This window comes from Anarhichas minor, unplaced genomic scaffold, assembly GCF_050575085.1.
Source record: "Anarhichas minor isolate MPS153535 unplaced genomic scaffold, ASM5057508v1 ptg000028l, whole genome shotgun sequence".
NCBI classification, from domain to species: Eukaryota; Metazoa; Chordata; class Actinopteri; order Perciformes; family Anarhichadidae; genus Anarhichas; species Anarhichas minor.
This window is the reverse complement of record NW_027466474.1, coordinates 7,268,190-7,293,338: the sequence shown is the minus strand read 5'-3', so window position 1 is coordinate 7,293,338 and position 25,149 is coordinate 7,268,190. Positions and strand designations below refer to the sequence as shown.

General features: G+C 41.5%; 1 protein-coding gene across 1 annotated transcript in view; it reads right to left on the bottom strand.

Moving 5' to 3' along the window:
* Positions 1-25,149, bottom strand: part of pcdh11 (protocadherin 11) — a 73,627-nt gene that overhangs the window by 24,047 nt on the left and 24,431 nt on the right. The window contains exons 4-5 of the mRNA XM_076103634.1: positions 15,271-15,509; positions 2,837-2,896 (exon numbers count right to left, since the gene is read on the bottom strand). Of these exons, the coding sequence (XP_075959749.1) occupies positions 2,837-2,896; positions 15,271-15,509 (299 nt within the window). The remainder of the gene's footprint in view (positions 1-2,836; positions 2,897-15,270; positions 15,510-25,149) is intronic.

Sequence of the window (25,149 nt, the reverse complement as noted above, 5' to 3'; positions counted from 1 at the left end):
GGACATGCACGTGGACGTACGTATTCAGGAAGATGCCTCACTAGCCACCCATATTCAGCTTGATGCCTTTAACTACGCTTAATTGCTGCATGACTAGCCTCTTGTTTGGATGCCAGAGGGATTTTCTTTTATTATACAGAATGATTCATCATTAAGATGCGCTTCTTCAGTGGCCTTTCCTTGGCTTGAAAATGCTGCTGCCCACAGGATCTTCTCAGCATTTTATCTGTGGCAATCAACGTGTTTGCGTTCGCACCCTTATCAGACCTCACAGGACAAAGCGTGCTTCAAGAAGCAGCGTGTCTGTCGCGCATGTTAGTCACTCTCTCATTCAATTGTTAGTCGACATTTCACAGCAGCGGTTTTCATCTTGTGCGCAAAGTAACACTGTAAAATGGCTTGGAGCTGCACGGCTTTACCTTAGCAATTTCAGAGCTGGCAGGAACAGGGTGCAGTGCAGGCCCCATACTGTCAGAGTTGCTTGATCCCCACCCCCATTCTTGCCTTCTCCATCTGCCACCTAACTAGAATGCACTGTTCACGTAGACATCTATTTACACATGCATGCACACACATTCTTTCGCACATACTTAACAATAATATCAGCCAGAACGCTGCTCTTCAATATCATACCAATCCATAACTAAATATTTCATATATTACATTTTGAAGAACACAGAAGTAAACAATTGTCTTATTTCAGACGTTTCTGTTTACCATCTCCGCTACAAATGTGATTGTGCTGGAACGTGTATGCATGTGCACAACCCTCTTCAAAATTCTTTCCTATCCTGTTGTGCTGTAATGAGAAACTGTTATTCATGTTGTAGATTCAGAAGAAAACCTTGTGAAAAACTGACACAATTTTCTACCGCCTGAAGCCTAGTGTCAGAAATATGATCTTACCCTCACCTCGTACCCTGACTGCCGTACTGTAATGGTGCTCTGAGGTGAGCCCACTCATCAATTATTCACAGAATGCAAGATTTTCACTCTTTATCTTCTCGCCAGCTAGAGGAGACCATTTAGGAAAAATAGAGGAGGAAATAAAAGGAAAAGGGAGAGAAAGCAGCAAGCTGCTTTGCGGATGAATACGAGAGCCTGCTGTTGACAGACAATGCTCTTGATGCGAGTTATAATTGTAGTTTAACAACGTGCAGACCTCTGGGATTTCCAGTATGCAATGTATGGCCTTTAGACTTGGATCGCTATGGAAACCAAAGGCCCTGAAAGACCTGCAGTGCCCACCCACTCGGACAGCCGTTAATCATCTTCGCTCAGATCCTGGCACTGCAGAATTTGGCCAATGTGTCAAGAAGCAATTATATATACTTAGTGCTCGGGCACCCGATCTCCTCCCTCCCCTGTCTTTCCTCGCTCTCACACTCTTAATATAATCACAGAGTAGTCAGTTTAAAAGCCCTCTGTTCATTCCACTATCTATCTGGGGGATGCACACAATGCAGATGAAGAGAAGTGTAAAAAGACAGAGGATATTCTATTCTGAGAGCCATCACAATCGGAATATTCTTTTCATATAAATCATATCCAGCCATTTACTCGTTTTAGCAGCCTCCAGAGCTGACTGACATACTAAATTAGCCCAGCTGGCCCATTGCATTCACTGCACATATTGGGTTGGTGCGGATCATGGAGACTAATGTGAGCTGACTAGAGGGAGATTATGTTCCGCTGCTAACAGCTAAAAAGTGAATAATACGATCCGCAAACCCACGGTGTTCCCCCCCATTACATCAGTCCTGATCAGCTGTGTGAAAATGGAAAGAGAGTAAGTGAGAGAAAGACAGAACGAGACGGAAATGTGGCGGGACACTGACAGACATACTCGAGCTAGAGAGAAAGAAGTGCTCCTGTATTAAACATCTGCAACAGCCCGTCCTACACTCGACTATGTCAGACTGAAATTTCTCATCAAGAGCAACCTAAATATGAAAAGTGCAGGTGATATGTGAAGGGCATGCAGTGTTGACAGACTTCCAAACATAAGTTGATTGCCTTCCCTGTGATTTACCAATGACAGGCATGGGGGGGGAGGCGAATCATATTTTATTATTATTTACTGTCCAACACCATCTACAGCTTTCAATGCCAGCAAAGTCATTTTAGACAGCTAGCTGTGCATTAGCGATGTAGAGGAGTGTTAGGCTTTGAACAGTTGATGACAGGCTGTCAGAGAGCTTCCCTCCATTGGGCTCCTTTTACCAAGGTCCACTCTTGCAACAAGCCACTCTCCACCATACCAGCCATTCATCCAGAAAAGGACACGGGCATTTTTGACACATTTGGTGGTAAGTGAACTGAAATCGTGTGAATTTCACTACATAGCACATTATCACATTTGCAAGAGGCATGCACCAGGAGCAGGAACTGAGGCGGCAAGTTATTTCAATGTGTGGAAATGACTTGAGAGCATCAGAGGGAAGTGATGACTTTGACTGTGCATGTATAGGACTAATTATCATTGAATAAATCTGCCCTTCTCACCTCATGTCAAATAAATGTTGAAATAATGAAATGCAGAGAGACAAAAACAGCAGGGAGAGTAAAAAATATGCTTGATTTTTAAGTGAAAAATAGTCTTTTTAGAATAACTGATAAGCAAATTAATTTGCACGTCCTTTGGCAAATATTTTTGTGAAAGGAATGTGGTGCATAGAATGGTCTTGACATGATATAAAGCTAATTTACAAATGTGACATGTGAGTAGGCACACAAACAAAAGCTAATAAGACATTAAATAACATTAAATGCTTGAAATAATTGTTACTTTACATAATGTTGTTCGTCCCCTGTCTGAAAGCAAACTGGAGCTTACCTTATGAGGACAAATGGGGGGCGGTGAGTTGAAAGACTTCTCCGGTGTCTGGATCAGGTTCTACAAGAAAAACACATTATCAGGGACATGTTTTCTGTGGAGGGCATCTCCCTGCAAATCGCCAGTGACAGAAGTTGCAGCTTATTCCCCAGTCCTTACCATTAGCATTTTTGCAATATATTTTAGAGGGGTTAAGCGACTCGCAATCTTTGCAGCCCACTAATCCAAAACCACAGCTTTTGTTGACAGTTGTATTTTAAATCTTTATCTTGACAATATCATCTTAGCGTCCACCATGTGAGTGGGTATAGTGATGTATTTTGTTTTGTTTTCCAGTTTCCCCCTCCTTCCGTGCCTCCACGAAGATTTTAAATCCTTCTTTGTCAGAAGATTTCACTGAACATATGTTCAGACTTTTGCATACACGCCTGAGCTCATTTTTTGAGGTTAAATGATTATCACATTGTTAATACACCAATACATCACTCGGATACAAGAAAACACCATTAAAAAGCTGACGCAAGGTAAGTCAACAAGCCAACAACAGATGGCCCCGCTGCTTGTGATTATGCAAAGATTCAAAGTATTTGCATACTCACAATGCCATCATAAAAAAAAGAGAAAACAAGAAGCCATCTTGAGCTGACCTCCGTTAGAAAAGAAAAGAGAAATGAGCGAGGCAAACCCAGCAGGGATGTGGATGGGCTCTGCAAACCTTTTTGGGAATCTACCAAGGGCCTGCCTCCTGGGAAGGCCCTGTTGATTTCCAAGCAGGTGCTTTCAGTTATGCCCTCATATCCAATTATGTGCCTGTGGTATGTCTGATGCTCCCTGACACTATTAATGGCTGCCTTATGGTATCACCGGGACACATGACACACTCAACTCTCCAGACTCTTAACATCTATATTTCATTGCAACATAGAAGGAGAACACCTCTCTGGCCGAGGCAACTCGGAGAGTTAAAAAAAATAAAAAAAAACAGCCAAGCTTTCACTGCAGCATAAACACTGCGTCATTAAATATAAATGAATAAATGGGCCTTGCTGGGATGATGGAATTAGTAGACAAAATTTTCCCAACAGATTGAGTAGTCTATATGACCATGATATCTTAATTGATGTGACAAATAAACATGAGTTATTTTCTTTGGGGATGAGAGCAATAGATGGAATTTGCTTTTGAGTGTGTTGCATGTGTGAGGATGGTTTGATTTACAGTGGGGGAAACAGAATGACCTTGATTCCAAGCAGTCTCCAGCATTGTGACTTCTATCTTTTATATTGCATATTTAAATGGAGATGAATAAAAAAACTGAGGACATTCCAATGACCTGAACTCCAGCTTTTACAATATGGAGACGATTATGCCCTGTACCACTCTTAACAATCAATGGTAACAAGACTGGAAATAGAAGCACAAAACATTTCCAGTTCACCATATAACTCCCATTCACTCTAGAATGGTCTGATGTGCTACTAAAAAAAGGGAAAAGGTTTAAATCTTTTATGTAATCAGCGTCAAACAGGTAGAATAGATATCCGCACACTTTAATCCATGCAGAGAATGCCTTATTTTTTGCTTTTTGTCTAAAGGACCTTCATCAGCGCTTGCACGGTTCAGCTGGAATGGCAGGTGTAGAAACAAACAAATCACATCCCGATCACTGTATACATACAGTACACCTGTGCACACCCTGGTGGTAGAGGCTCTGCCTACAGCGTTAAAGTGCTGAATGTAGTACTGAGAGGTTTACAAGTGGATGCTATACTTACACAACAAAAAACATGGGGGTGGAGCACAGGGTATACATACAAACAACATATACAATCACAGAGTACCTCTATAAAAATATCACTTAATTTCATTATATAGTAAATGGGGCTTTGAGAGGGATCAGGCTTTGGCCATCGTTAATCAAAGATCCCCAGATCTATAAGAAAGAAATATGTAATCAGTGTCAGAAATCAGAAGAGAACATTGCTAAGCAGCAAATGTTAGGATTTATTTTATGTCTGTATAAATTTGAAGCAAACGATAGGGTTTCTATTTCATCTTCGTCAACCACTTCAATGTAAAAGCACAAATGACGTGGAAGAAGCAATATTTACAGATACAAATATAATGTGTTGCTGCTTGGATTCAGTGCTTTAGTTCATGTAACAAACGGAGCCTGTTTAAGCGTGATGCCAACCACAGATATTCTAAATCCTTTTCCCTTTCTTTTTCTTGGACACAAACACAATCACATAGCAAGGTCTCCCCAGGCTGTAATCAGTGTTTTATTTTTTACTGATTCCCCCCCCCATTACAATCTCATTTTATTCTTTGAGCAGAGCAAAACATCACTTTTCATTTAGGCCATATTATTTTGTCACACAGCTCCAGTGTAACACACACATGTAAAAAGTAATTAGTAATCATTCATTGTTTATCAATGCGGAGAGCAGCCAGCTTTGTGAGCAATAACTCACAGTCCATGTTTTTACAGGAAACACAAATGCGATGATACTCATGTCATCAGGAGACAAGTCATGAATAGAAATGGAAGGAGAAAACATTTTTCAACTCACCTTTGGTCTGGAACATTTTGCATCTGATAGGCAAACATTATTGACAAGCCTTGCAACCGAGGGTCTTGGATTACACCATATATTGATGTTTTAGTCTTTTCAGAGCACTTGAGGTGGTTATTGTAATTTGATGAGGCCCAGAGAGCACAAGGCTATGATGCACAGCAACATTTATTTTCTGAGGAAATGGAAAGATAACTGAAACATGATGTTTCTTTGTCTGATTTCTTGGATACATGCTGATTTAGCAAGTTTTTTTTTTTTTTGTCCTTTAGCGTCAGTCTTACCCTACAACTAATCTAACCTACAAATTAGCAGTCTTGGTTCATTTATAAACATATGGAGGTGAACCCTTCGGTATAACAGAACTATCCAACTCAAGCTCGCTCAAAAGGAATATTAGACCAAAGCTTGCATAACTTCCTTTCTGTTATGTGCCAGATCTAATATATATAGTAGTCTGGTCACACTCAACAAGCCAACATCCCTTACAAGTCCCCTGAAAAAAACAAGCGCACTATTCAGTGCTGAGTGGACAGGGACTTGTGGCACATTTGTGTTTCTAGCTCCATCAGCTCAGCCTCCATTCTCCACACACACAAGGAGGCTTTATTCTGTCGTCTTCCCCGGCTACATCAAAAGTGCCAAGCTACATTTAGTAAACTGCGTTTCCAGCAGCTAGTTACTGCTTTTCTTACTCTGTTGCCACCCTGACATTGTCCCCCACCCCCAATAAAATATAGTACTCTCACTAGGATTAAAGGAGCAATATAGTTCAAGGATTATCAAATGCCTTTGATCATGTGACTGCCATGTTTTTGATCTGCAGCACACAGCACCAAATATATTCTCTTTTTCTTGCCTTCTGTCTCTGTCCCTCTCCATGGATTTCCCTTTGCTTGATGGTTCTCTGCAGTGTGAAAAAACCTCTTGACAGGGAGTGAAAGAAGAGAGTGTACCATGCGTAAAACACAAGTGCTATGCAAGATAAAGCTGTCTTGTGTTGAAGTTTGATTAGCACGTTGATAACGTCTAAGGAGAACAAGATGCGTTTATATTTTAGCCCAAACTTGTTTTCATACAGTCCTTTATAGCCATCTGAGTCCATATTGGATTTAATGTTTTCCCCCATTTGACGCAATGACAAAGATGTTTTGAGTATAAAAGAAAGCGACCATAGATTATTTGTCTTTGAAACAGGAAGTATTCAGATGCCTCAACCCCCCCCCCCCCACTGTACCCCCAACTGCACCCTGCTGCTGTTCATTAGCAATTTCAGAGCCTTGGGCTATTTTGCAGTGTTTCAATCCCTGCATTATTATTATTTAACGGCTGACTTGGACATGCAATCAAAGGGGCACGCAATATGTGCACCACTTGTATCGCAAAGCAATGCCTTTTCCGTGATGCCCAGACTGAAACCCTATAACTGCGAGCCAGGGGATTACGTGGCTCAAATATAGTCAACAAACCTCAAAAATGTTCTTTATCCTCATTGTACGATCACCTCCTATTAATGTCATTGCCAAGACAAAAAAAACGGGACATATCAAAACAATTATTTTGATGTGGCTTCAAGCAACACAACATTTCAATGTGAAAGGCACTCGAACCTTGAATCATTACAAGGCGTGGTTTCGGGGCAAAAGAAATCCCCATCAAAAAATGATTGAATATCATTTTAATGGGTAAAAACCTACAAGGCTTTCATACTGTCTACCTGCCATGTTATTAGATAGACCATGTCAGTCAAGCTGAGGCACACAGAGACAACATACAGACAGGCTAACTAGACATAAGCACACTGCCTTCCATCTCCGTCCCTGCTTGGCATGTTTATCTGTTCTTCAATGTGAGCTTAGTGCAGTACTGTGCATATGCATACAGCATGATGAAGGTTCAGAAACTAGTGCCTGAAGGAAGCTGCACATATAGCACAAGCTCTTTGAAATTGTGCCAGGGTGAGCCTCATTCAAACCAAATTCTGGAGATGCCAACTGGTGCGGCTCTGCAGTTTGCTCAAAGGGAGAATTCAAGAGGGTTACATCCGGTGTGTGTGTGTGTGTGTGTGTGTGTGTGCTTCTGACATGGCTTATTTGCAGACCTAGCATTGCACTAGTGCAATGTCATGATTGCTTTGACAAGGAAAGAGGCTCTAATTTACATGAGAGAGTCTCCTAGAAGCACACAGGAGCTTGCCTTTGACCAAGGTGCCAACAAGCCTGCAGAAAAACAATGTAATTACAACCTAGAAAGCAGCTGTGTTTAGAACAAACTCACTCTTAACACAGCAGGAACACATTCTTGTAAATCATTCCAAGAGGCAAAATGTGGTATGATCAAATATTTAGTATAGTGGTTGGTATTCATTCATTAGTATGTACACTCAAATCAAATTTAAGCTTTCAAGGCCACTTTGGATTCATTTTTTCAATACATCGCCAACATGACTCAGTCGGTCACTATTCACTCGATCACCAGTCCTCGTTCATTGGAGATTTAGTCTTCAGTCTTTTGTGCCGTGGATTGTTTTGATAAGTGCAATATTGCTGTGGATTAACTAGAACCGGATTTCATACCATGTGGGTTTATGATAATCTAGAACGTGCCAGGGAAGCGTTATATTGTTTTTACTGCCTTTACAACTGCTATGACATTTCATTAGAACATTGAGTTTTCAGAAACCTGACACCTACAGAAAAGTCACAGGCTGATACGGTTTTAAATTAAGCAATAGAATTGTCGTGTACCACAATACATGCAGTGGCTCAACAAAGGTTTGTGTACCAGTTCTGAGCATATGATGTCTTTTTTAAAAATCAGGTCACACAGTTTCTATTCTTTTTTTTTTTAGTTTCAAGCTTTTATATTTCGACTCGATGCTTTCAGCTACAGTGTGTGGCCTTCAGGTGAGAGAGGGGGCGACTTGATTTTTTTTAAATATATTTGACCTCCAACAGGAGCCACAGGTCTGCACCGTGTATGCGCTCTTACTGAAGATCAAGCTCTACTTCAATACAAAACAAAAAACATCATTTATTAAACATAGCATTGCTTTCCAAGAATGTTTCATTCCACAAGTCTCTGCCAAACTGTAAACAGATAGCATTATTTGCTGGCAGATCATGATGGGGAAAACATTTGGAAATTTTTAGTTTGTTGAAATAGTCAACCAAGTAACACACTCTAAATCAATAATGAATCAATTAGAATCATATTGGCATGGTATTATAAAAATAAAACAAAAACACTTTTTTGTTGATTCTTTCTGTAATTATCTTGAGTGAGTTGCGTACATTTCCTGGTTTATAAGGGGAGACGTCTCCTTGGATTAAGTTGTAATTACATGTTTAGAAATTTGTGAATATTACACTAATGTCGGTGCGAAAAATATGACCTAAGAGGCAAACAAAATCGTCATCGCTCAGATAGTTTGGAGAGGAGCGGCAGTTTGATACAAATTGAGGCCACGAGAAGAGAGACGATGTGCTGAAAAGCTCTCTAATCCAGTAATATTTTGGGTGACTTTCTAAGATAAATACTCTGGCATTGTCTTGATGAGAAAGCCTTGCCTCATTTAAGTGTCTTTGGGATCTGGATCAATCCACATGGAGGGAGTCAGACTTGTACACTTGACCATATAATGTGGCATGCTTGTCACAACCCGGAATGCATTTCTCCCTTCAAAGTATATTTCTTGGCCTGCTCTCGTCACTCACTCCCTCTAACCAATTTGTCATTCTAAGCCTAGCCTCTCTGCTGCCAGCGCCTAGATGATAGCAGTGGGCCTCTCTGATCCAGGCAGTGGCTAGGGAGCAGGCCAAGTGTTACGCGAGCCACCCTGGGACACCGAGCAGGCGCTTCTGCCGGCTGATGCACGCCTCCGCGGCCGAGAGAAACTGGCTTTGCAGATGCTTTCAATTCGACACAGAGTGGAGCTCATCTACTTTGTGGGGACATTTGCTTTGTGATTGTGCACTGCATTTGAGCTTGTTTGTGTATTTTGTGCGCAAGCACGTGTGTGTGTGTGTGTGTGTGTGTGTGTGTGTGTGTGTGTCGGAAAGATTAAGAGAGGTCTGCGTGTCTGTACGCATTTGTATGTGAGTGTTTGTGCATGACTGAATATATCTGTGTGTGCATGCAGGAGTGTGTGTGAAGCTGCTTTTTTTTATATAAAGACACAATTATCCTGAAATGAGGCTGAGCTATTTTTCTTTTCTTTCTTTTTTTGGTTCGCAATTATCGTATTCGCTAAGTTCTGATGACCTACTACTTCTCTGCTGATGTCCTTTAGAAGTCAATCTTGTCACCATTTTCCTCCATTGGCAGACCTTCCTCTCAAGAGCAAGAGACAACACAACACTCGTTCATCACTTCATTATTCCTGTTTTAAAGAACCGTTAATGCCCTCATTCGAATGCTTGGATGCCGCTTTGCTGTTCAGCTTATCAGCAACAGTCAACCAATTTACTACTGCCGTTCTCTCTCTAGTCGGGTGAGCAGTGCATTAAGTGTGTTCAAAATTGCATTAGCTGTACATTGTTATTGACTGCTTCTCACGGTCAGGCAAAACTTTATTTTGATAAATGAAAATAAATGCCATCTCATAAAGTCAAATTACCCAGTGCGTGTGTTATGCATTCGCAAATCCATTGTCCTCAGCAGGCCTTTTGGAGAAAAGGAGTTAGGAATGATAAATACCTCAGTGGCTTTTGATTTAGACGATACAAAACAGTGCATTGGAGGAACAAAAGAATGCTTGCAAGCACATTGCAAGCACATTTGGCAAACGTATGCTGATCATCTTCTGTTTGTCAAATTCCGGAGAAGCCGCTCTGTTTTGATGAGCAGTCTGCTCTGCTCTCTGCAGAGCTGCTCGACGTCGACCTTTCACGACCTCTGTGTTTTTTTTTTTATGTTGCGGCCCTTTGCAAAAGTGTTTAGGATTAAATGATGCATGGTTAATGCATTTCCACAGGAGTAGACATATTTATCTCTAACGCATAGACTCCTACCTACCATTCCGAACCCAACAATCGGCAGTCCCAAAATAGACCCCTTCCTTCGTCTGCATGATAATTGGGACTTGATGTAGCTTGTGAAGTGCTTCGCCCAAGCTTTCTCGTTAGACATTGATACCCATCTCACAAAGCAACACCAGTATTTGATTGGGAATGAATCTGGAAGGCTGCAATCAGTTTCCCTTGTATGGTCACAGTTAACATGTGTGTGACTGCTCCTTGAGCACTGATGGCAGAGACGTGGGCGATTAAGGCCAGAGCCCCAATCAAACCAGCTGTGAATCAGTCCCCCCCATGGCACTGGTTGTGCCAGGCATGTGTTCCACACTACTAGCAGGCAGTATGCCTCGAACAAACCCCAAGTCTGGGGAGTCACGGCCACACATGAACCAGGACATGTAGGCAGATTGGGGTTTAAGCTACACAAACATTTTTCAGAGACAGAGCTGCTATGCAAGCAGAAATAATCTCATTGGTTGCGTTAAACCTCAGTGGAGGGTTTTTCTGTCCAAGCAGCAGCAGGCTGCTGAAGCCCAGTGCGAAAGGCAGGGGGTAAGACAGTAGGTAGCTAATATTATGAATCCCAGTGCTCTTCCTGGGTAAAATAATGCAATTAGGGCTGGGCTATAACTATTTATTGTCATTCAATGGCATCATACCGTGATGAAATCATATAGAGATATCCTGATAAATTGTTAATCAGAAAATCTGTTGGGTTTTTTTGCACTAAAGTGCTTAATTAAATGAGAAAAGAATCACTATTTGTCCTTTGTCAAGTATTGAATTCACACAATAGTAATCAAATCAAATCCCTGTAGTTATTTCATGTAGTTTTAGAAAACATGCTATATTGTGATACATATCGTTATCGAGAAATGAAATGACCTTTATAGTGATTGAAGATTTTGGCCTTATAGCCCAGCCCAAGATGCAAATAAGTCATACTTAAGACAAGTAATCTGGGTAAGATAGATACCATTTGTATTGTATATCTATATTGTTCAGAGTGTTCTAGATTGATAGCCTTTGCTTTGAAAAACAATATGATTACAAACATCATATTTAAGTACGAATCAAATAAATCAACAAAAAAGAAAATTCATAAATCATCACATTTTTCAATTCAATAAATAGGCAACATTACAAACTGTAGCATTGCCTATGTATCTTTAGAAATTCCACTTTACAATGTCATATTGAATAAGCACTAACCACTTGATCCTCCTTTTTGGTGACGGGTACTCGCTCCAATGCTTTTGTGAATACTCGTCTAGTTTTGACATAATATGACCCTCACTTTTAAATTTATTTTCCAAACAAGAATATCCTCTTTCATTCATTCCACAGCTAGACATTGATATCTAATACATAATAGTTCATACCAGTCATTTAAACTGAGGAATTACCAACCAAGTATTACCCAACCAAGACTAAACATTCCCAGTACCAGTACCATTTTGTCAGTAGTGATAAACATTTAACTCATACAAAGTATATCATTGACATAAAAGAACAGCTTCCATCTTGTTTTTTAAAGCAATGACTACACAATTAAACAGTACACACACACACACACACACACACACACACACACACACACACACACAAACAGATAATACTAATTCATAATTCATGACCATAATCCTTTAACAAGAATGGTATGCTCTGCAGATCCATGATAAAAACACTAATACTAAACTGATGCCACCACATAGGCTACAGTATTTTATTTTTTTTTAAGCATTCATAGATTGTCATGAACACAAATAGCTGTAGCTGTCTGCCAAAGACAGCTGTCAAATGTTGAATTATATATAGCGGTTTAAAACAAAAATATTGACAGGGTTAGTGGCTTCTCTTGGATTCAATATAGAACAACATTTTTTGATTAAAAAGTAGTGTTTTAGACATCAGCATGGTCTAACTGCAATACGTCTGAATTCTTGAGAAGTAAACTGCCGTTATTAAGGATGAAAAAAAATATCGTAAAGACGCGTTCAATAACTAGTGTTGCACAGGGATCAATCTGTAAGCAGTAGCCCTTCATGCTGCGCCTTCAAGTCCCACATGTGCTTCTAACATAATAACTGGAGTGCTATGATCACGAATGGAATTGCAAATCTATTTCTTTTTCTGTTTCAGGTGGACCACATGAATTATGCAAATCTAGGGTGTTACAAATTTAAAAGAGATTGGTTTTGAATAGGTGTTCTCATTCTGCAGTTCAGACCTCAGCGGACCTCACTAAAAAATTATTGTCTGGCTTCCGCCCCGCCCCCTCAACACAAACCTTGCTCTCTGAATGACATGCCGAACTATCAAACGGAGGAGAATACAAGGCCTTCTAAACACCTATTAGAGCTATCGATGGCAGAGGCAGAGGTTATGACCATAGAATGGGGCGGATATTTGTGTCTCTCACTCCGCATTACCAGCATCTTTGGAAAAAAGCTTTATAGATTTGGACAGCGGCAAAGGGAGGCTTTATCAGCACCAACACAGAGAAACACATTAAGGGATCAGAACCCCAAAGGTCAATTGTGGCTGTGGGCAGTGCTTTGTTATGGTGTCCTCTCTGTTTATAGTGCCCTGAAGCCAAGGGACTCATGTGAAAACAAGGAATTATACCAATGTTGTGGACATTTTAGAAGTTTTACGTCCTCAATATAATACTGCATACTTATTGAGCCGTTAACATTTATACATATTCCTCTTTTCTGTGAGATACGGGGCCAGTGTTCTGTGTCCTTTATCACAAGTAACAACAGGATAAAAGGTGCTGATGTTTCATAAAATAAAAAGAGGATGATAGTGGAAGCAAAATGTGAGAAAGCTTTTTGATAACCAGCTTGCAACTTCCTGAATGTATTCATCTGTCAACTCATATATGACAGAAGTAGATCATTTGAGCCCTAACGCAGTTTTGTAATTTCAATATCGTCTTTCGAAAACTGTTACTGGAACGGGTGCTGAACTCTGCTGCAAACATCATTCTTTTTTAAAACTCAATTATGTGACATGCTGTTATTAAAAGAGCACATTGCCCTTGTTCAGGGGATGTAAAACATCTCCTTTTCAGGATTTAATGCTTTTTATATATATTCATGATCTGAACAAAAGACGCTGTGACACGGTGTTGTACTTGTGTTTTGCAGGGCAACACTCGCCGGTTGAGACAAATCCTTAATCCCTCTCAAGATAATAAAAACAACAACAATAATACAAAATAATAACAATAATAATAACAGTAGTAGTGTAATCCTTATTCCCAGATGGAACCATTTCCTGAAAAGACAGTTTTTGGGCCCACAGAGGTTCTATTCAAGAAGAAGAGCATTGGGAAGTGATTTGAAATACACAGCAATTAAAATAAGACACACTGTCCAATCCTACCCACCACGCTAATCCTCTCTGATAAAGATGCAGCTATTGTAGTGCGAAAACTCTCATTTTACTGTATCTATTGTGTATCAGGTTGTAATATTGCACTCTCACTCCATCCCCAAGTATATTTCTTCAGAAAATATAAACATATTCTCAGATGCCAGAAGGTGCAACGGTGGTCTGACTAGCTGCCATTGAAGAAGCACAGGCTTTTAGTTTCAAAATACCAAGTTTACAACTCTTTGGGGGGTTAAAAAATGACAACAAATATGGCTGCAACAGCTGCCGCAGTGCTACTGTAGAATAAATGCAGCACAGATGAAAGATGATGAGTGCCTTTTTACTCCTGGACTTCACAAGAGTCTAAGAACACACACATGCGCAGGCGTTCACACAGAGAGACGCATCCACAAATGCAAAACGCGGATAAACATACGACTGAAGACGACTGCTTTATGTTTTCCCTTTCTAATGCAAAAGACGACCGACGCTAGTAACAGATGGAATCATTTCTAACCCTGAACATTTGTTCACGACCACAATTAATGATGGTGAATAATCCTGATGAATGCTATACTATTTTTGTGATTGCCATATTGCTATCTGCATACAGCCTTGTGGAAAATGTTAATTGTAATGCTAATCTTCCAAACAGAGATAAACATACACGAGCAAAAGCACACGTATGGAGCATGTCAAGATTATCATTAAAAATTATATCTTATATTTGTTGTATATATCAATTATTTAGATTCGATTTTATTTTCTGTTTTCCAATTCTTTTTGTCTTTCATTCTCCTCTTTGTTTTCTTCCTTTTGAACGGCAGTCTGTCTAAATCCAATGGAGTTTCTCTCAGCGTGAGGCAGCTTCAAAGCTCTGCTCTGTGGTCAGGCCCGTCGATCCTCTCACCCACCTCCTGGTTGTTTAAGACAGAAAAAGCACAGCAGTGCAGTTTCTTAAACACGCAGATCCAACCCAGCACCAACAGAGGGACCGCTGTTTGGCAAAAGAGTCTCTCTCTTGCTCTCTCTCTCCATCTCTCTCTCTCTCTCCCGCTATCTTTCCTCACCTTGGACTCTGACTCTCTCATTACCCTCTCTCCTCCATAGACCTCATTATACCCACATACTCCTCTCTCTATCTCTCTCTTTCTCTCTCTCTCATACAATTGCCTCTCTCACACTTATTCCATCTGTCAGTTAGCTCACCCTCTCCATTCCTCCACCATCATTTACCTTTTTCCATCCCCGGCTACTTCAGCTGTCCTCACTTTTCACCCGGCACTCCATCCCAGCGTCCCGTGCCTCCCCTCTATCTTTGCTGCAGCTCAATCCCTATCGCCGCCTCTTGCCTCACTCTCCATGTAAAGTGATTGATGCCAAGCCTGGGCTGCGGGCCATCCCTCCCACCACACACGCAGGGACATCACACTGAACCCAGAGGGGATGCCGTTACCGCGGAAAAGGGAGTTGGAGTGGAGCGTGGAGCTATGGGAGGTTTGCCGAAACAAGCCGTACCCACCCACGTCTGAGGGGAACCGGTCTTGGGGGTGCCCTTGGTGGGGAGCACGAATTGGTACACCGGAGTGCTCATTATGGCTCTGTAGGGACTGTCCTGCGGGCCAGCCACTGAGTTGCTCTGGAGCTCATTACACCAGGCAGCCACGGAGCTCGAGGCACCCAGAGGCAACAGGGCTCATTGCAGAGACAAGAAAGGGGAGGGCTGCCCAGATTACCCTTAATCAGAGGCACCTGTAGACAGTCAGCGCCTCCCTCCTCATTGCCTTCCGTTAAGCCCCCACCCCTCCCGACGCGCACGCACACTCTTTCTTGCTGCTGTAATTATTGCAATTGCTTCACTTGACTGTCATTCCTGAGCACGAAGTTGCACAGCTTGCCTTCTAATGAGAAACCCAGCTATGATCCGTAGGTGTTATTTATTTATTTAATTATTTATTCAACACAGCATGTATAATGTCAATTATTTAAATTAGTGTGATTTTAGAGCACGCCATGCTTTGCAAAGCTCCCCCCACTGTGCGTTATCGACATTCGACTCGCATCCCTCGCCATCCACCTCTACGTGGTGGATGGCGAGTTAATTAAGTTTTAATGCGACATGTGCACCAAACTGAAGGGATATGATTCAAATCAGCTATTATAGAAATGTGAGGCGACACATCGGGTTCAATTACATGAACATTTCACCTTATGCAGTATCTAGTAAAATGAAAAGGTAAACGGTTTAGACAGTGCCCAAAACAATACCTACAGTGTTTATCAGCGAACGTGAGTCGATTAGAAACGCCTGGTCCAATATCATTCAGATGCAATCTTTTAGCTGGTTTAAATGAGTTGTATTGGAGCCCAGGTAGTCAGATTTCAGGGGTTTAAACTGACAGAGGGCCAACTACTTCAAATTACATCATTTCAGTTTTTAGGTCAGCAGGAACTGTGGAAATCAAATTTTGGAAGCGATAATGTCATTCACCCACTGCATCACTTTTCCTCCCCCTGTAATCTGATGTGAAACCAGTGCTTCCCTACGCTGAGAGCAACACACACTCCAACCTGCCTATTTGCATAATAAGAAGCGTGACTGTCAGTTGTTTGGGCAAATGTCTATTTCTAAAGGATGACAGAACAAACAAGTGTTGACTTTGATGTGAGTTAGAGGGTGCTAGCTAAAGTCTGTTTTAAGTGCTAAGGAGATGTACAGTAGGGATTAATAAAAACAAGAACGATGTGATGTGCATGACTGAACCACTTTTGTTGTTCTCTCTCCTTCCTTGCACACCTCCCTTTAGGTGCTGAGACGTTCTTTGAAACCAACTGTCAAGCTGTTGTCTGTGCAGGCAGCATACAAAGAGTTCATCCAAAACCTGCACTTTACTTTTTGAAGCGCTTGAATGGAAGTGCGGTTTGCCTTTTCTTATCGCACTGTTTCGTGATATGGTCGAGACAAAACTAACCGACGTTTATCACTGTTGTCTCATTCTTAACAGCTTAATATGAGCCACGGTGCTCAGTGCGATTAGCTATGTGCTTATTATTGCTATTCATACAACATGTACGCCATAATCACACTACAGGGGAAAAGTAAGACTCCGTATTGGAATACTTAAATTGTTATTCGCCTGGCAAATCATATTATTTCATGTCACTTAATGGGTATTAGGAATTACAAAACCAAAAAAGCATAAACATTTAAACTCCTCAGCAGCTAAAACTCCCCACCCACATCCCTCTATCATGTCACCCAACAGATTCTGCCTCAATTAAATTCACACGCCCACTTATAAACTGGTTTCCTGAATGTATCATTTCAATGTTTACGGTATGCATATGTTTAGTTTTGCTTTTTATTTCATTATTTTTAGCCTCTATCTAATCTACCATGTAGTCTAAGTGTAAACAATACACAACTATAATTTTTTTTTAAAGGATCTTTGGGTAAATAGTCGCAAGAACCGACTATTAGAAGCAGTTTAAAGAAACAGTTTATAATCACATAAATATCTAAAGAGTTTTGTCACAAATCATGGAACATGGCCTCATTATTTCAGCTTGATGAGCTGCCACACCTGACAGAAATATGACACGAACAACAAAAACAAAAGATTTGTGTTGAGAGCGCTGATCAGCTCATTCCCTCGGTGCCCAGTAAGAATACGCACTTCATGGGCTACAGTAGCTGCACCATGGGGGGAAAATCAAGTTCAAAGAAGTTGTCGTCTCTCAAACTGGAGTAAAGTGGTGAAACATTCACAAAACATCCAGTTTTATACATGTTTTATCTCAGAGTTTAGTTGATGAAATGGAACCGCCACACATTTTGTTTTGCCTGCAGTGAGAAGGCAAAAGGTGAACCAAAGAAACAAAATGCGAGAAATAGAAAGAAAAAAAAGCCACTTTCAACGTAGAAAGATGTATTTTCAATCTCTGTCACGGTCACAAATCAAAATCCCGCAAGTTCCGTGAAAGATGCAGCCCCACGAGCCTTCCCTTGTACTCCTTTAGTCTGTTTGTAGTTATGCAAGTCTGAAAACTAAAAGCTAAGGGCTTATGACAGAGTTACTGAAACTAAATTGTCATAAATTTCCATTGCTTACAAGATGATGGATTACATTCATCAGTCGAGGCCTCTAATCTAATCGGGAGCTGCACTCATCAAAGTCCTCTCAGAGGAGGTGTGCTGATCTGGGATCACTAAATATGTCCTTGTTTTTCTTCCATTTTCAGCGTGATCCAAGGCTAAAACTGATGTTGGATCAGCATGGTCACTTTGGAAATAATAGTCCTGATCTTATTTGTGCTTTTGATGAAAGAGCTATAAAAGACACTGTCGTCGAAACATCTCAACATGATATCCAGAATTTGTAACGCTGTAACATAATGAGATTTTTGCAATTTAGATAGAGAGACAGACAGAGATAGATGGATAAATGGATGGGTAGATATAGATTTATTCTGTACTGCAGTTGCATGTCTATGAAACAACTGCGACCTGGTTTTCAGTTTCAGTAGCGGTCTGCTATTAGGACACTTTTGGCTTTCCCTCTCCCTGCCCACACATAATGACACACTTGAGTTGCTAAGCCTGGTGTTCTGCATAGACCAGGGCCACAGTCCTCATACCAAATGACACTGGAACGTGAACTGTGTTGCAGTGTATTTCTTTTCTTCAGCCTGCCAGTACATTTGTTTTCATTAGATGGGATTGGTCAGCAGTCTAGGCCCCTGTGTCCAGTAATGGAGCGTACAATTGTGGGCCCATTATAGACTCGCAGTGAAATAAATGATGTATTGATCTTAAATATTTCACACTCTTGTGTCTCTCTGAACAGCTGTTACTGCCGCCACACAAAAATCTCATTACGCATCTCCTTAAGGGAATATTCAGTGCACTTCATGCATCTCACTCATTGGGTGTAACTCCGGTATACTGTCTGCAACATTTCTTCGATAGATATTAAGACCCGGAACAACAGGGCAACAGACCTGGTAAAGCAATCGCGGCTAATGTAAAGCTGTAATGAAAACAAACTACACGCAGAGGTGCGACACTGAGCATTAATGAAATGACATAGCTGGAACTCCGTCGACTTCTCTGTGTATTGTGCAATGAAACAGAACAGGACAGGAAAGCGACTGATGCATGCGAGTCACAGTCACAATTACTATTTCATTAAGGAGCTGCTACCGTTGGCAGGCGTTCTCTGGCTTTGTTGTGGGGAGGCTGGCACGGCACCGGAAGGGGGGTGGGGGATGAGGGTTTGGGGGCGATGGCGGGGGGGGGATCTGAGGAGGAAGGGGGAGCAATGGGTGGGGAGGAAACATGCTTTAATTTGGGTCATCACCCAGTCTGCACAAGGTCGGGTGACAGAGCCTCGCCTGCACCTAATCGGAAAACACATATGTTGTACTGGGTATCCACCTGAATAAATTGACCTAATTATTCCTGATACAAGACAGAGGGGGAGTTAGAGACAGAAAAAAATGTTTTTTTATAAAATGGTGTGGCATGTGTGTCCCACAAAAACGTGTGGCACGCATGCATCTAGAGAGATGGAGGCTACCTGTCAAGATGACAGCATAGCCCTTAATTGCTTCAAAAGGGAGAGGATGTGCATGCTTTACGCCGAAGAGTGGAGTGTGGTTGTTGGGGGTTCGTCTGTCTTACCATAAACACTCACACGCACACACTAGAAGAAGACAGGCGCCACGGGTCAAGATGCTCCCTCGGATGCCGCGTTGCTAAACAGCTCTGATGCGTCTCTCATGACAACTTTTCATACTGAGCCAAAAGGACAAGCAATAACCAATAAACAACAATAAAAAAAATGAAGAACTTTGATTGAAACAGAGAGGAAGAGGCAAAAGCAATACACTTGGTAGAAATGAACATTTGCTATTGTGACACATTTTAACTGACATTGGAAAAAACGTCACCTTGTGTCTTGTTATAAATCGAAGAAATGGCCACAACAAGATCTCTGTGAGGCTAAGGATTACAAAGTTTGATATACAATGTATGACAGCATTCCAAACCCACACTACTATGTGCTGCTACTAAAATGCAATTAAAGACAACAAATGCAGGCAGCAACCCATTGCATAAATAACTGAAATTATAGTTCATTACTGTTAATTTCTAAATTGCCTTGAGTTACTCTGACTACTTCAACCGTCACAAAACTGTGGCTGATGGTGGCTAATTTTTGCAGGTGTTATACTGCACTTTATTCATCTCACTTTATGTGTAACTGGTTATGTTAATAGGATTTCAACTCAATTTATTCAAGTGCTGATCAATGGCATGCAATCTCGGCACTTCATGCATTATGTATTTTAATGGAACTCACTTGCTTTATAGCTGAATGGCTAAAGGTTAACAGTCCCAATAGGTGGGACTCCCTGAAGACTAATCTGAACTTCAAACACAGCTCTTTTTTTTCTTTCTCACTGCACAAGGCAAAAGCGCACAACAACAGAAAAGTTGTTTTTATCACCACTTCTTATGGCTCATTGGGAGAAAGAAAGCGATTTATTACCCCACATCCTTTGCTCATATTAATGTGACTATAAATGCCCATAGACGTTTTACTCTCTGTAGGAAGTGAGGCAGAAAAAGGGAGGAGTTCGAGGTTGGGGAATTAGTAAGAGGGGTACTGGCGCAAGGGAGGGAGCAGGGGGCAAAGAGGGAGGGTGGAGGAGGAAGAGAGGAATGTGTAGGTGGGGTAGAAGTGTAATGAGAGGAGGGGAGGGAGCGGGATCGCTAAAGTGGGATAAAATCTCACACAAACAACAGACAGATATGTCACAGTCTCGACAATTATGCTACTTTATCTGGCATTTTGATATCAAAAATGAAAGTAATTTCACCAGTGAGATCTTAAGCCTCTCTATCGCTCTCTCTCTCTCTCTCTCTCTGCAGTTTAATATGGAAAACATCCAGGCGTCTCCGAGGGCCCTCGTCTCTCTCCACTGCCACTCCCTGCTCAATAAAACTGGCATGCTATTCCCGAGATGAGAGTCCCACTGGACTACGTGAGGACTGTGAGGTAAAAACCCCTCCAGCCCCTCCTAAATCTAGAAGTGGGAGACAGAAGGTGCTAGAGACATATCCTATGAGGGTCACTTGGCAGTTTTCATCTTATTGTATTCTCAGTCATCATGATTTGCCTGTGGCTTTTGGGGAAATGATGTTGGGCCGCCCATGAGATGACTTCTTTCTTTTGCTAAAGAAACTGTACATTTTTGTCACCTTGGCAAAGAAGACCTATATGGAGAGCTCAGTCTATTATGCAGAAATGATGAGCAGCGTAATGAATCGGTACAGAGATGGAGAGATTTGATCACTGGGAATTAGGAAAGATTAAAAAACAAAATCTGGCTTTTACAAAATGGACGAGTATACTGCGATGAGCCTCACAGCTGGCCTGCTTGAATATGGATCGCTGTGCTGGGACACTTTACACTATTGCTAGGTAAACAAACATGAATGCATGAATCAATTCAAAACAAGTTAATGAGCACGAATCTTGACTTGTGCAATCAAAATTTGGCTGCACTAACTGCCATTATCATGCTGTCATTGTTTTAGTTACACATGGATGAAAGTGGATTATTGGTGAGATGTACAATTGCTGGGGGGGGGGGGGGGGGGGTAGGAGTGTTTGGTGAGGCGAGTGGAAGCTTAAAGCTGTCAGAAAATCACTTAGTCGACAAAAGATTCCAGTCGGAGACAAATAATCTGTAAAGAAGCACTTGCCTTCAACGCAGCCTGAACTGGGGCCAGCCGTTTTAACTGGCGCCATCAGTCTCCTCCAGGTAATGCAATTAGATGCCACTAATATCTTGGGATGCTCTTCAAACTGCAAATGCACTTTTGCTAAATAGCAAGCACTGTAATAACTAGTGACAGCACTCAGGGAGCCAGATTGAAAAAAAGCTTTTGCATGTGATTGGTTCAAGTAATTGCACATAAACAGAATGCTCCCACTGATAGAATCCATGAACTGCAACCAGATGTTCAAATCTATGCTGGCTTGTTTGCTTTGTTGCCAGGCAACGCAACTCACCTTGGCTTAATATGGATGGAAAATTGGTAAGACGATCTTGGGCGGTCCTAAGGTGCAATTACAACTCTGTGGTCCGTTTGTCGGAGTCGAGTTAGATCAAGTCACCCGGTTCGCTAGCCAGACCACAGAAAAACAAATCCGCTCAGGACCTGAACATGTAATTATTGCTGCGCTCCATCTGAACATGGAATCAGGTGTCTGGGATCACATTTTTCTTTGACTGGTAGCGTGTAGATGTTTTTTTTTCTTCCGTTAACTGAAAACAACATTAAGAAAACTCGAGCTACAGTACAAAAAGCCTACAGTAGCTCCTGAGTAGCTTAAGGGAAGCTGTGGGGCTGTCAGACCATCGGTGGCAACGCTCTCACTATCTTGCAGCAGTCAAAGCCGCCCACATGAGAGATGAAGACAGCCACCTTACTTAACACACACAAACATACAAGCGCACAAAATGTGCATCGCGGAAATGCCTCAGGGCTACAGACATGAGTAGTGTATCATCGGAAGTTCATTGGATCACTGTAATCTCGGGCTAAATCTCTTCACTTCACGGATTAACTGGAATATCAAAGAACACAATGCAATATAACTAAACAGGGCTGATCAGGAGCTGTGATAGTGACTACGAATCCAGAGAAAGAGAGCGATAGAGAGACGGAGAAGGCGCGAATGGGATCTGCTTCTTGCTCTCACTATTCCCCTCAAGGCAACGTCAGGATAAATCTTCTAAGGGATTATCCCAGCTACACAATGTTCTCTGTTCTGCCCATTGTATGCCTCTTTAAGCACAATTGATAAATTACTTATTTATATTGCGGACGGAGAGTCAAACACTGGATTTTCTTTTGATTTGGCTGCTTTTGGAAGCGTTACGAGCTGCGTGTGCTCCTCCCGTGCCAGATTCCACTGAGTAGACGTTCATGAATACTGTATGTATTCAAGTGTACAAATTGGAGTGGGGAAACTTTAGCATGCCAGAAGTTTTTGCTATTTTTTTTTTTTTAACAAAGTGTACCTTACAGGTGTGGTTTTCAAGTACGGAACAGTCAGCTGTGTTTCCAAGCTAAAGAAAGGGCTCTCGGCCAGCAGGAGTTAGACAATAATATGCGGTTGAGATGCTCTGCTTCACTGATTTCAGTTCGCCTGCCAGCTCAATAGGGGCCCAAATCAGTCTTAAATGAGTTACACATGGGATCAGATATCTCTGTGGGAACCCTCCTGCTATTAATTTAAGGTAAACTAATAGCTTCATTTATTTGTAATTACAAAAAAATAAAAATGCCCTGCTTTAAAACTGAATCATGTTATCCACACAACTGGCAGCTCACTCTTCAATAGTTCATGAATTTTAATTCATTTCGGTGTTTAGGCCAATCTCCCAGTTGTATGAAGCGACAGAGAGTTTTAGTCAAATTGAATTACCCTCTCTGTGTTTCACTGGTCTCACCCCCTACCGTTCTCATGTCCCTCATCATTCTACTCCTCCGCCTTCCTTCTTTTTCTCTTTCCTTTCATTTTACCCTTCCTAGTTTTCCTTAGTTTACCCATCCCTATAACTTCCTTATTTTCCTCATAGACTGCCTCGAGACAGCAGTAAGTTGTGTGTCTGTGCTTTAAAACTCTGGTTTCCCCTAGCACATGTAAATGACTTTGGTACTTGACGTTTGAAGAGAAAAGATGAAGAAAAATAAATCCCTAAGTGCAAAATCAAACGGATAAGAAGCAGGAATTTTCACTTTGCTGGCCAATGTGTGTCTTGACATGTGGTGCCTTTTATGTGTTTCTTTTAAAGTAGTCAAGGGCAGTTACTTTTGGAGGCCTTCTAATCCTGAATGTTAGGGATGCATTCATGGGTTTCCATTTCTGTGACATTAGGTCTTTTTTTTATGAGAAATCCTATAGAAGTAGAACAGACACTGCTATAACTTTCACAATAAACCAAGCTGATGTGGAGATGTTGCCCCTTGTGTTATCACCCAGTCCCATATGTGTGACTCTGCACTCTGGAAATAGTCTACGGAGTGATCTCACATACCTAAGCAACCCGTCAGTCATATAATAAAAACCTGGTAGAGAGGAAATATCTCACATGCCAGGCAGTTGGTTGCTCTCTGCGTTTAAGGCTATATGGCCACATGACCCACATTACACCAAGTCATTCAAATGACCTTTGAGGTGTTATCTCTAAAAGGCAAACATAGCAGCATTATTGGCCTCTCCTCCTTGCCAAGGAGGCCAGAAAATATCTGACTTTGCAAAGATCCAGTCTCGCTGCATCTGCAAATTCGTCATTTTCAAGGTTAAATGTTGTATCGAAAATATGGGAGATAATGGTGTAACAATAAATTATGGGAATGCATCCCTTACACAGTTCCAGACGAATAAATCGATGGTTGAGCAGTCCTGGGTGATAAAAGGAGGGACAACCTAGCATGTCCTGATGCGGACGGTAACAACCTTGAGATTTATAAAGAGCATCATGAACTAAAGGGATATGATTTGAAGGGAGCTAAGGCTAAAGATGCAGTGAGAATAAGATTAGTGTTTAGACTATGAAATCTACAAGGTTGACAGATTAGGGTCTGTCTCGTGATCCTTCTTAAGAATCTGTTCTTAACTTCTGGTGTCGAGCACTTTCTCCTTCTTTGACCTTGATCATCAGCAGAAAAACCCATTAGAAAGAAAACAACCAGATGACAAATACCCCAGGATCATGCTGAGTATTCATCTGCCACATTTGTCTTCGTGACGAAGCATTTCCTGCTGGCAGGGAGGGTAATCTTACAGGGTTACCGTGCGGCCGATGGATACGTTCTGTACGTTTCAGAATCAACTCGCTGACTATGTCCATCATCTATTAGTGTGGACAGAATGGCCATCCGTGGACACATCCATCTCGTGAATCCCACAGAGGCTTAATTGACATTGTCTGTGGGGAGACACTGGCCTCCATCTCTTCCCAGCGTGTGTCTAAGCCCTGAGACAAGCGGTTGTACATTGACAAGTGGATAAAACTCCATAACTTAACGGGAGGGACTGGACAGCCCTGGCAATCTTTTTTTGTTGTGTCTAAAAATAGTGGGTCCCAACGGTCTCTCTTGAAAAAAAAAAAGCAGGCTCACTTCATTATTTCATTCTATCCCCACCACTCTGATTTACATGCACACCAGAGGATGAGCAATTTCTATCTGAGAGTCATGGCTGTTGCAAGGAGCTGTGTACTGATCCCCAGCAGAATAGCGGGTTGCAAA